At 36.4% G+C, this 12,171-nt stretch overlaps 1 protein-coding gene across 2 annotated transcripts in view; it reads left to right on the forward strand.

The window, feature by feature from the left end:
- TBC1D32 (TBC1 domain family member 32) overlaps window positions 1-12,171 on the forward strand; it is a 248,907-nt gene that overhangs the window by 51,191 nt on the left and 185,545 nt on the right. For both annotated transcript variants that reach the window (XM_082730010.1, XM_082730011.1), the window contains exon 16: window positions 5,055-5,182. In XM_082730010.1, coding sequence (XP_082586136.1) covers window positions 5,055-5,182 — 128 coding nt within the window. The remainder of the gene's footprint in view (window positions 1-5,054; window positions 5,183-12,171) is intronic.

Raw genomic sequence — 12,171 nt, forward strand, 5'->3', positions numbered from 1 at the left:
ATCACTTCGACTTGTAAATTTACTATTAGGTGACGGGGTGTGGGCCTATTCTTATTGATTTTGAGGGGCGTTCTCTGAACCTCCTGAATTTTGATGCTCGTTCCCTTTGCCATATTGGGGAAATTTTCCCCAATAATTCTCTCCAGTACACCTTCTGCTCCCCTCTCTCTTTCTTCTTCTTCTGGAATCCCAATTATTCTAATGTTGTTTTGTCTTATGGTGTCACTTATCTCTCGAATTCTCCCCTCATGGTCCAGTATCTGTTTGTCCCTCTTTTGCTCAGATTTTTTATTCTCTGTCATTTGGTCTTCTATATCACTAATTCTTTCTTCTGCCTCATTTATCCTAGCAGTGAGAGCCTCCATTTTTGATTGCACCTCATTAATAGCTTTTTTGATTTCAACTTGGTTAGATTTTAGTTCTTTTATTTCTCCAGAAAGGGCTTTTATATCTCCTGAGAGGGTTTCTCTAATATCTTCCATGCCTTTTTCGAGCCCGGCTAGAACCTTGAGAATTGTCATTCTGAAGTCTAGATCTGACATATTACCAATGTCTGTGTTGATTAGGTCCCTAGCCTTTGGTACTGCCTCTTGTTCTTTTTTTTTTTGTGGTGAATTTTTCCGTCTTGTCATTTTGTCCAGATAAGAGTATATGAAGGAGCAAGTAAAATACTAAAAGGGTGGGAACAACCCCAGGAAAATATGCTTTAACCAAATCAGAAGAGATCCCAAGTCGTGAGGGGGGAGAAAGGGGATAAAAAGAGGTTCAAAAAGGAAGAACGAAAAAAAAAAAAAAAAGAAAAAGAAAAAAAAGAAACTAGTTAAAAAAAAAGAAAACAAATAAAGAAACATTTAAAAAATAAAAAATATATATATTACATAAACTAGTTAAAAAACGTTAAAAAATAAAAGGGTAAAAGTTAAAAAAAATTTTACCAGAAGGTGAGAGAAAAAAAAAGAAAAAGAAAAAAATTAAATTAACTGCAAGACTAAAAAAAATTATAGGGATAACGCCATGAGTTCCACGCTTTGCTTTCTCCTCCTCTGTAATTCTGCTGCTCTCCTTGGTATTGAAACTGCACTCCTTGGTAGGTGAACTTGGTCTTGGCTGGATTTCTTGTTATCTTCTGGGGGAGGGGCCTGGTGTAGTGATTCTCAAGTGTCTTTGCCCCAGGCGGAATTGCACTGCCCTTACTCAGGGCTGAGTAATCCGCTCGGGTTTGCTTTCAGGAGCTTTTGTTCCCTGAGCGTTTTCTGTAGAGTTCTGGAGGAATGGAATACAAATGGCGGCCTCCTGGTCTCCGGCCTGGAGGAGCGAGAGCCCGGGGCCCCACTCCTCAGTGCGCCCTCAAAGAACAGCGCCCAGTTACTCCCGTCTCCCTGACCTCCGGCCGTGCTCTGAGCTCACCGAGCCTGTGGCTGGTTCAAGGTAACACCGAGCTATGAGCTTACTGTTGGCTCTGTCTCTGTATCCGGTTTTCCTGTTCCAATACCCGCAAGCTCTGCGACACTCAGACACCTCCGATCCTTCTGTGATCCTGCGGGACCTGAGGCCACGCTGACCTCGCGTGGGCCTCGCCCCGATTTAGCCTCTGGAGCGATGTCCGTCAGCAGAACAGACTTTTAAAAGTCCTGATTTTGTGCTCCGTTGCTCCGCCGCTTGCCGGGAGCCGATGCCTCCCCCCGGGGTCTATCTTCCCGTTGCTTTGGATTCACGTCTCTGCCAGTCCTACCTTTCAGAAAGTGGTTGTTTTTCTGTTTCCAGAATTGCTGTTCTTCTTCTCTTCGATCTGCCGATGGATTTGCAGGTGTTTGCAATCTTTAGAGAAGCTATGTAGGTGATCTCCTGCTAGCTGAAGTTGTCTCAGCCTGCTACTTCTCCGCCATCTTGACTCCTCCGAGATTAAGTGTCTTTTATGGTTTGTTTCCCTCCTGATCCCATCTTGTTTCATTTATTCCTTTCCTACCCCCTAACCTCCCCACCAGAATAATATGTTTATATCTCTTTACAGTTTGTATGGCCTGTTCTTTTATTTATTTATTTATTTGCTATTTTAATATTGATTTTTTACATTGGCCTGTTCCTTTAATTATATAATGTAATCCTTACAATTGATGCTGAAAGAAGTGGATTGATCAAGGTCAGACCTTTAACAGGAGGCGGAGTTGATACCACTAGTAGCATGGCTATCTGTACATTTCTATGACTTAAGCTTCAGGGGGAATGACTTGAGTCTTAATAGGCTAAAGATTTTGCCTTTCCATGTCTCTGTTTTGTAGTGTTTTTACTGTTTTCATCTCCTAGCCCCGCCCGTCTATAGTCTGGGCAACTGTTAATCCCATCATGTAGTCATTATTCTTTGTTCATTCAGAAAACATTAAGCATTTATGTGAATGTGCTACAAAGTATGGAATTCTAGGAAATTAAGGGTCTGTAATTTTGATTTTATGGTTAGACTTGGGAAGATAAGTAGCGAAGAACCAACAGAATTCCTAATACAGTTTAATATAATAGAATGCCATAATGTCAATAGTAACATGAAATATGAACCTTATGCCAGAGTTGAGAAATGTGCTCTTGGATTTTGTTTCCATGCCATTGTTTGTCTTTGCTTGCATCTTTTGTCTTCTTGTAGCTTCTTTCCTTTATCTGTAAATATGCCTGAATCTGTATTATAGGATGAGAGAAGCTCTTGATCATCTGACGCACATCTCTGGCTACCACCTAATATCCGATCTTTTTAATGATAAGCTTTTAATAATGGAAGACTGCCGTTGTTGTCCTGGTTCCCTCTACTCTGTCATGTTTCAAAACACTGCATTTTGATATTACCTCCAGCACAGTATTTATGCTGCTTTGATTGCTGTTGCTTGTAACTTCCTACACCTATAACTAGTGACCACTTTTCAGACTATTATCTACCTGATTATTAACAAAATAGACAACTTCTAAAATTGTTTATATGGCTTTCCTACATTCCTATGTATTTTTCACTCTCGCTTTCTAACCATTCTTTCTCTGTCACCTATGAGGGCTCCCCCTTCCAGGTCCATGCTGTCTTCAGTGATTCACGACCTAGTTCACTCTTTTCTTTCAGAAGGGAGTTTTTCCTAGATGATTTCCTCCAGTTTCAAAGATTAGATGTATAGTTAACTTCTAAATTTAGATCTCTTCAACTCCAGATTTGTTTTTAGATGCCTGCTAAACACTTTTTGAATTACTCCCTGAGAAAATCAAACTCAGTTTTCAAAACAATAGTTTTTGGTTTGTCAGGTTTTTCTTTTTCTTTTCATTTTCTTTCTTTTCTTTCCTTTTTTTTTTTCTCTTCTCCACTTCTTCAAGCTCTCAAATCTAGACTTCTTCCCCGTTTTCTTCATTCCATTTATAATTAAGCCCTGTAGACTTATTCTCCTATGTAGCTCTAAAATCCATGTATGTCTTTTAATCCCTACTGCTGCTTATTTTGTTTAAACTCTGATAATCCCTTACTTGGAATATTGAAATAATTTTATTTTTTCCAGTATTTCACCTCTCTGGCCTGTCCTCTGCATTGTCATTAAAGCCATCACAATGCTTTCTTGCTTGTTGCTTGCTAGATAAATGTATAGTTAAAAAGTCTGAAATTTATTAACTTTTATGTTGTATCTTACCTATTTTTCCCATGTATTTCAGGTATAACAGATCATTTGCATTTCTTGATAAGATTATAATATTTTCTTACTTTTACATACTTTACCCTCACCCCGGGAAGTCTTGGTCTACGTGAAAAATTCGGAGTATAATTTTTTTTTTTCTCCAAAAATTTGTCCTGGTTCTTCCTTGGCAAGTTAGGCATTTATTTCTCTATATTCCCATGAAATAAAGAAGAGATTAAGACTTATACTTTTCTCTGAAAGAACCAATTCTAATAAGAAAGGCAGACTATTAAAATACTAGATGGGGAATAGAAAGGTTTTTAAAAAAGTGAATATAGGAGAGAAGGAAAGTATTCCAGGCAAAAGTTTTTTTTTTTTTTTTTTTTAAGAAAGGTATTTAATGTGAAAATAATAGACTATATAATAAATGCCTAATATAATAAGGAAATGTTCAGGTGAACAAGCCTGACTCATTAGTTATGCTAACCCACTGAATTGATTAGGCTGTATTGGTTGCAAAGTATAAGTACTAGTAGACTTAGTAGACTAGTAGACTTAGGCTTCTAGATGGGCTCCAGCCATCTGTGGATGACTCTAGTTTTTATTATTTGCCTTATACTAATTTGCTATATACTGGCAAAGATATTTTTATATTTTCACTTAAAGAAATATGATTGGTTTATTCCCCCATTAGATGACATCATTGGTTATGGGCCAGCCCATGGAATTGGATGTCCTTCCTCAGACCTATAACTCGTAACCCAACCAATTGTATGAAGGAATGGTGTTCCCTAGAAATGATGACAGTGTGTTAGAAACCATATATAATAAAATTAAGGTAGATATTCAGGAGCCAGTGAGTGGGAAGTAAAGGGCAAAGTGGATTTAGAGGTGCTACTGCATTTGTCAAACAGAATTATATATAAAACTGTTATGAGAAAGATGCCTGGATGGCTCAGTTGGTTAAGCAGCTGCCTTCGGCTCAGGTCATGATCCCAGCGTCCTGGGATCGAGTCCCACATCGGGCTCCTTGCTCTGCAGGGAGCCTGCTTCTCCCTCTGACTCTGCCTTCCACTCTGTCTGCCTGTGCTCGCTCTCGCTCGCTCTCTCTCGCTCTCTCTCTGACAAATAAATAAATAAAATCTTTAAAAAAAAACTGTTATGAGAACAGAAGTTCTCTCAACTGTCTCAATAAATAATAACTCGTTTGGATAAAAAGTCTATATGTACTTGTGTCATCAGCTGGCCTGGTAAGTGAATATGACACATTTAATCAGACATACTTCATAGCCAATCATTAATTTTCTTTTTGTTGTGGTAATGTAACTTCATTAGACTACACTACCACACTTAAATTTTAGTCTGTGGATTGTTAGCGTGCCATAACATTATATGATTTGTTATCTTTTTAATGTATAGGCTGCTCCAAATTGCTCTGAAACAGCTTTAATTCATATAGCTGATATTTTGGCAAGAATTGCATCTGTAGAAGAAGGACTTACCTTACTACTTTATGGAGAAAATATGAATTCCTCTGAAGAAAAAAGGTATATGTCTATGTTTTAAGTTTTTGGAATTTTTAGCATATTTTCTCGATCTGATTCACAGTTTCTAAAATGTCATACAGTATGTTAATAATGAAAATCAGGATAACTATTCTAAATACTATCTAGGTTCCTGATCAGCCACTAACAGTGTATTATATGATCACAGATTGAAGTAGTAACCAGGATTATGGAATATGCAGGCAGAATAGGTCTTGATGTGAACAACTTCAAAGTAAGAATAGGAGGGTTCACTCTAGATGGGAAGTTTTTGCTGCTTGAAGTCTTTCAGACCTCTGAAGCCACCCATGACTGATTCAAGTCAAACCTCACAAAGGTACACAAAGGGAAGTCTAACTTCTCCATCTTCCTTCTCTACCCTCGCTTAGTTCTATCTCCTGGTTAGTTACCAATGGTAACATTTTGGTTATGGTTTTAGACTTTCTCTGAACTTACAATGATCTATCAAACATATATTCATAATCACAGAATTTTTGTTTCCTTTTCATAAAAATAACATCATATACAATATTCAGTTTTCTTATGTGTAACCATAAGCATCTTCCCAGATGAGTAAAAAATGAAACACTGTTTTTAATAGTTCCATAGTACTTTGATATGGCCTTACCATAATATTTTCAAACTTTTACCCTATTAATATCAGATTGTATGTAGGATTTTGCTTCCATAAATAATGCCACAAAAAGTGTTTTTTTTTTTAAAGTCTTGATTGTGATGGATTATATTAATCTTTGAATAATGAACTCAGCATTGCATACCTAAAATAAATCCCATTTTGTTGTGGTATAAAATTCTCTTTATATATTGTTAGATTTGATTTGCTAATCTTTGTTGAGGATTTTTGTGTCTATGCTCATGAGAGATCTCAAACTTTATTTTTTCTAATATTATTGTTTGTTCTTGATCTATTCTAATGCTACCCTCATAATGAGTCAGAAACAGAAAGAATGCTTTCTGTTTTCTGGAAGAGATTGTGGAGAATTGGTATAATTTATTCCTTAAATGTCTTATAGACTTCACTAGTGAACCTATTTGGGCCTGGTGTTTTCTGTTTTGAAAGATTATTAATTGATTCATTTTTTATGTTAGATATGTGCTTATTCAGATTGTTTATTTCTTATGTGAGTTTTGGCAGATTGCGTCTTTCAAAGAATTGATCCACTTTTCTTGTTCACTAAATTTGTGGATATAGATTTTTTATAATATTCCTTTATTACCCTTTTAATGTCCATGTGATCAATATTGGTGGTCCCTCTTTCTCTTCTGATATTAGTAATTTGTTTTATTTTTAACTTAGCCAGAGGCTTATCAATTTTATTGATATTTTAAAAAGACCAACTTTTTTTCCCTCTGTTGATTTTGGTTTTGTTTTGAACTTCATTGATTTCTGTCTTAATTTTTATTTTTTTCTTCCTTGGGTTTTAGTTCTTTTCCTAATTTCCTGTGGTGGAAGACTTGTTAGATCTATCTTAACATGTATATTTAGTGCTATAAATTTTCCTCCAAGCACTGCTTTTGCTTCATTTTACAATTTTTGATAAGTTGTATTTTCATTTTCACTTCAAAATATTTTTAAACTTCTCTAAAGACTTCTTTGACCTATATATTTATGAGTCTGAGAGAGCATTCTTTTTAATTTCAGGTGTCTTATGGCTCTGAATGTGGTCATTCTTGGTGAATGTTTTGTGTGAACTTGAGAAAAATGTATATTCTGCTGTTGTTGGATGAAGTATTCTATAGATGTCAGTCATATTTAGTTGGTTAATGGTGTTCAGTTCAGCTTTCTCATGCTGAATCTGTCAATTAGTTACATTGTATTGATCTTCAAATATATAAGTGGATTTATCTATTTCTCCTTGCAATTCTCTCAGTTTTTGGTTTGTGTATTTTGATCCTGTTGGTTGGATTGTCTATTTGGAAAAATTATCCCTTTATTATATAAAGCCCTGCTCTGATAGTTTTCCTTCCTGTGAAATGTGTGTGAAGTTAATATAGCTACTCCAGCTTTCTTTTGATTGTCAGCGTGATGTATCTTTTTCCATTCATTTTAATCTTTGTTTTTATGTTTAAAGTAGGCTTCTGTAAGTAACATAATTAGGTCCTGTTTTTTAATCTACTCTGATAATCTTTTAATTGATGTAATTAGATTGTTGATAGTGATTATTGATAAGGTTGGATTAATATCTACTGTGTTTGTGATTGTTTTTTATTTGTTGCCCTTGCTCTTTCCTTTCTTTATGCCACTCTTTATCTGCCTTTTGTCTCCTCCCCCAACCCCATCATATGTGTGTTTTAGTCTGTTTACATCTGTTACATTTTGTCTTAAAATAATCACACAGGACTAAATGGTGACATGGGTCACCATTTAATCCTCCCAGTAGCTATGGGGGGGGCTTTGTTTTAATTTTAATTTAGTATAATGAGAGTGACTGTTTATTGTATTTACTGTAGACTTAATTCACTTAAAAATTATCTTTCTGCCTGCAAAAGTAACATGTACTGGCAGTGAATTTGGGAAGGAAGAAGGCAGTAATAGTAATTAGGTTGAGAGAGAGCATGGAATGAGGGTTAGGCACATGAGTCCTGGTTCTAAATCTCTTGGGTTCACATCCCAGCTTTATTACTCAGTCACCACACTTCTTTGTGACTGAGGTTTTTTTCATCTGTGAATTAGAGAAAATCATCACCTGCCTCATAGGGATGTTGAAATTTTAAACAAATGACCATATGTGAGGCACTAAGGGTTAGCTTTTAGTGTGCACACATGAAGGGAGTTTGTGCTATGCATGTTTTCTTCAAATACCTGACAAGTTTTATAGAAGGTAAGCTTTCTGATTTCCTACCTGTCTTAGACAGGAGAAATCTATTTTTCTACTTGGTTGGTAACTTGACTGGGTAGAGACTGCCTTTTTTGCCTCTAAAAGTTTATAGAACCTGATGTTTCCTGAGAGTGTAATTTATTCTAGAAACTTTTACTTAGGAATTAGCTAGACAGTTTTTTATTTTTAAATTTTTTATTTCTTTTCAGTGTAACAGTATTCATTGTTTATGAACCACACCCAGTGCTCCATGCAATCCATGCCCTCTCTAATACCCACCACCTGGTTCCCCCAACCTCCCACCCCCTGCCCCTTCAAAACCCTCAGATTGTTTTTCAGAGTCCATAGTCTCTCATGGTTCACCTCCCCTTCCAATTTGTCTCAACTCCCTTCTCCTCTCCATCTCCCCTTGTCCTCCATACTATTTGTTATGCTCCACAAATAAGTGAAACCATATGATAATTGACTCTCTCTGCTTGACTTATTTCACTCAGCATAATCTCTTCCAGTGCCATCCATGTTGCTACAAAAGTTGGGTATTCATCCTTTCTGATGGAGGCATAATACTCCATAGTGTATATGGACCACATCTTCCTTATCCATTCGTCTGTTGAAGGGCATCTTGGTTCTTTCCACAGTTTGGTGACTGTGGCCATTGCTGCTATAAACTTTGGGGTACAGATGGCCCTTCTTTTCACTACATCTGTATCTTTGGGGTAAATATCCAGTAGTGCAATTGCAGGGTCATAGGGAAGCTCTATTTTTAATTTCTTGAGGAATCTCCACACTCTTCTCTAAAGTTGCTGCACCAACTTGCATTCCCACCAAGAGTGTAAGAGGGTTCCCCTTTCTCCACATCCTCTCCAACATATGTTGTTTCATGTCTTGCCATTCTAACTGGTGTAAGGTGGTATATCAATCCATCAGAATCCTAGAGGAGAACATAGGCAGTAACCTCTTCGATATCAGCCACAACAACTTCTTTCAAGATATGTCTCCAAAGGCAAAGGAAACAAAAGCAAAAATGAACTTTTGGGATTTTATCAAGATCAAAAGCTTCTGCACAGCAAAGGAAACAGTCAACAAAACAAAGAGGCAACCCACAGAATGGGAGAAGATATTTCCAAATGACAGTACAGGCAAAAGGTTGATATCCAGGATCTATAAAGAACTCCTCAAACTCAACACACACAAAACAGACAGTCATATAAAAATGGGCTGAAGATATGAACAGACACTTCTCCAATGAAGACATACAAATGGCTATCAGACACATGAAAAAATGTTCATCATCACTAGCCATCAGGGAGATTCAAATTAAAACCACATTGAGATAGCTAGACAGTTTTATGCTGAAGACTTGCATCCTTTGGCACAGGGTTTTTTTTCTTCTGTTATGTGTTTGATCATTTTTCTGCTTCCGCTTTCTCTTTCTGGTGCATCTGTGAAGGGGATGTTGAATTTCCAAGAGTGACCATCCCTTAGCTTTTCCCGTTTAATCTTTGTTTTGTACAAAGAAGATGTTCTTGAATTTATCATGACAACCACTTTTAATTTCTGAGGATTCTTGGCCTTGCTTTGGTACTTTCTTCCAAACTTGTCAAATGGACAGGGTTTTCCTGCCTAGGGAGTAAGGGCCTGATAGCTAGAGCCTATGGCCCAGTGAGGGAGGGGCCTTTCTGGTCCAGAGTGCTGACTTCAGCCACTTTGACTACCTGTCTGGATAGATACCACATGGGTGTTCTTAGCCACATCTGACCTGACTCTAGTTGAGTTTGAGCATCTCATTTGTGTTATGGAGATATGGTTTTGACTGCTTTCATTTTATGATAGCAAGGTTTCTTTCCATACCATTTCTCTGTTTGTTTTATTTTTTTCATTGACCTGAAGTGTTTTATGCACACAGTAAACATATAAGGCTTAGTATCAAAAAGAGTAGTTCCTTCTTTATTCTCCAATGCAACTACTTTTGGCTGCTTTAGATGATCATTAGATAATATCCTTCTAATACTTTTAATCTAATACTAGAAGTTCCTTCTAATACTTTTATCCCTTTTAATTTAAGGGATAATCCATTGTTTTCTTTCTCCCTATTCCTCCCAACCACCTACAGAAACACAGCTGGGTCCCTCCTCCCAACTCCTTGCTGCCCAACAGTAATGCAATACAGTTGAACAGTAACCTTCATTAAGGTCATACTGTATCTACCTGTAATCTTCACAGCCCAGCTGTGTGATTACTTTTTTTTCCCACAACTTTTTATTTTCTCTGGAATTAATAATTTTCTTTAGCATATTTTTAAAAATTTACTTCTATTTCTTTGTTAAATCATCTATATGGTCTTTCCTATTAAATCCTTTGTATATTCAAGTACTGGACAAATTCTATTAATTTTAATTTTATTAAAAAATGTTTTTAAAGCTTTCTGACTTTATTTAAGACTGGTGCTGGGAGTGCCTGGATGGCTCAGTCATTATGTGTCTGATTTTTAAAGCTTTCTGACTTTATTTAAGACTGGTGCTGGGAGTGCCTGGATGGCAGTCTCTGATTTTGGCTCAGGTCATGATCTCAGGATCCTGGGATCCAGCCCTGCATCAGGCTCAGTGCTCAGCAGGGAGTCTGCTTGTCCCTCTCCTTCTGTCCTGTGCCCTGCTTGTGTGTACTCTCTCTCTCAAATAAATAAAACAAACAAACAAACAAAAAACTGGTGCTGTCTTGGTCTGATGGATAGCTTTTATCCTGGTAACAACCTTTATATATTGCTATTTGTTCTATGGAAATTATTTGTTTCCAAACTATTTGCTATTTGTTCTATGGAATCTATTTGTTCTGTGGAAAAATGCCACTGGAATTTTGATAGGAGTTGCCTTGACTCTTTACTGTATGTCATATTAACTTTTTAATAATTTTCCAGTTTATTAGCACAGAATATCTTGCCATTTATTTGTATCTTCAGTATGTTTTATCAGTGTTTTGTAGTTTTCAGTATACATGTCTTTACTCTGGGGTTAAATTTATTTCTAGGGTTTTTTTTTTTAATGTGACTTATTACCTTTTTGATTTTTCTTGTTCATTATTAGTGTATAGAGGTACACAGTATTTTTGCATATTCTCTATTCTGTAGATTTAATGAATTTATTTATTATAACAGTTTTTTTGGTGGTCTTTAGAGTTTTTAGTATGTAGTATCATGGTGCCTGTGGATAGTGATAGTTTTAATACTTTTATGATTTGGATATCTTTTATTTCTATTTCTTGTCTAATTGCTGTGGCTGAGACTTCCAATATTATGTTGAATATAAATGATGAGAGTGGACATCCTACTCAGCTTTCTCTGTTGAGTATGATATTTGCTGTGGGTTTGTCATATATGGCCTTTATTATGTTGAGGTATGGTATCTCTTTACCTGCTTAATTGATAGTTTTTATAACAGATGATGTTGAATTTTATCAGGTGCTTTTACTGCATCTATTGAGATAATCATATGATTCTTATCCTTGATTTTTTTAATATAGTATATCATGTTGATTTGTGGATGTTGAACCATCCTTGCATTCTTGGAATGAATCTCACTTTATCATGATGTATAATACTTGTATTGTTGAATTTGATTTGCTGATACTGAGAGTTTTTGCATCTATGTTCATTAGGGATATTGGCCTGTAATTAATTAATTTATTTTCTTTCTTTCTTTCTTTCTCTCTTTCATCTTTTAAGGTTTTATTTATTTATTTGACAGAGAGAGAGATCACAAGTAGGCAGAGTGGCAGGCAGAGAGAGAGAGGGAAGCAGGCTCCTCACTGAGCAGACAGCCAATGCAGGGCTCGATCCCAGGACCCTAAGCTAAAGGCAGATGCTTTAACCCACTGAGCCACCCAGGCGCCTCTGGCCTGTAATTTTCTTTTTGTGGTGTCTTTGTCTGGTTTTGGTGTCAGGGTAGTGCTGGTTCATAAAATGAATTTGGAAGCTTTCCTTTCTCTGCATCTTTTTGGAGGACTTTAGAAAGAATATGTATTAAATCTTTGAATCTTTGGTAGAATTCACCACTCAAAAGTCTTCTGGTCTTGGAGGTTTGTTTGGGAGGTTTTTGATACTAGTTCAGTTTTAGCAATCAGTCTGTTCATTTTTTCTATTTCATGATTCAGACTTGG

The sequence above is a fragment of the Mustela nivalis genome (assembly GCF_964662115.1).
Source record: "Mustela nivalis genome assembly, chromosome: 5".
NCBI classification, from domain to species: domain Eukaryota; kingdom Metazoa; phylum Chordata; class Mammalia; order Carnivora; family Mustelidae; genus Mustela; species Mustela nivalis.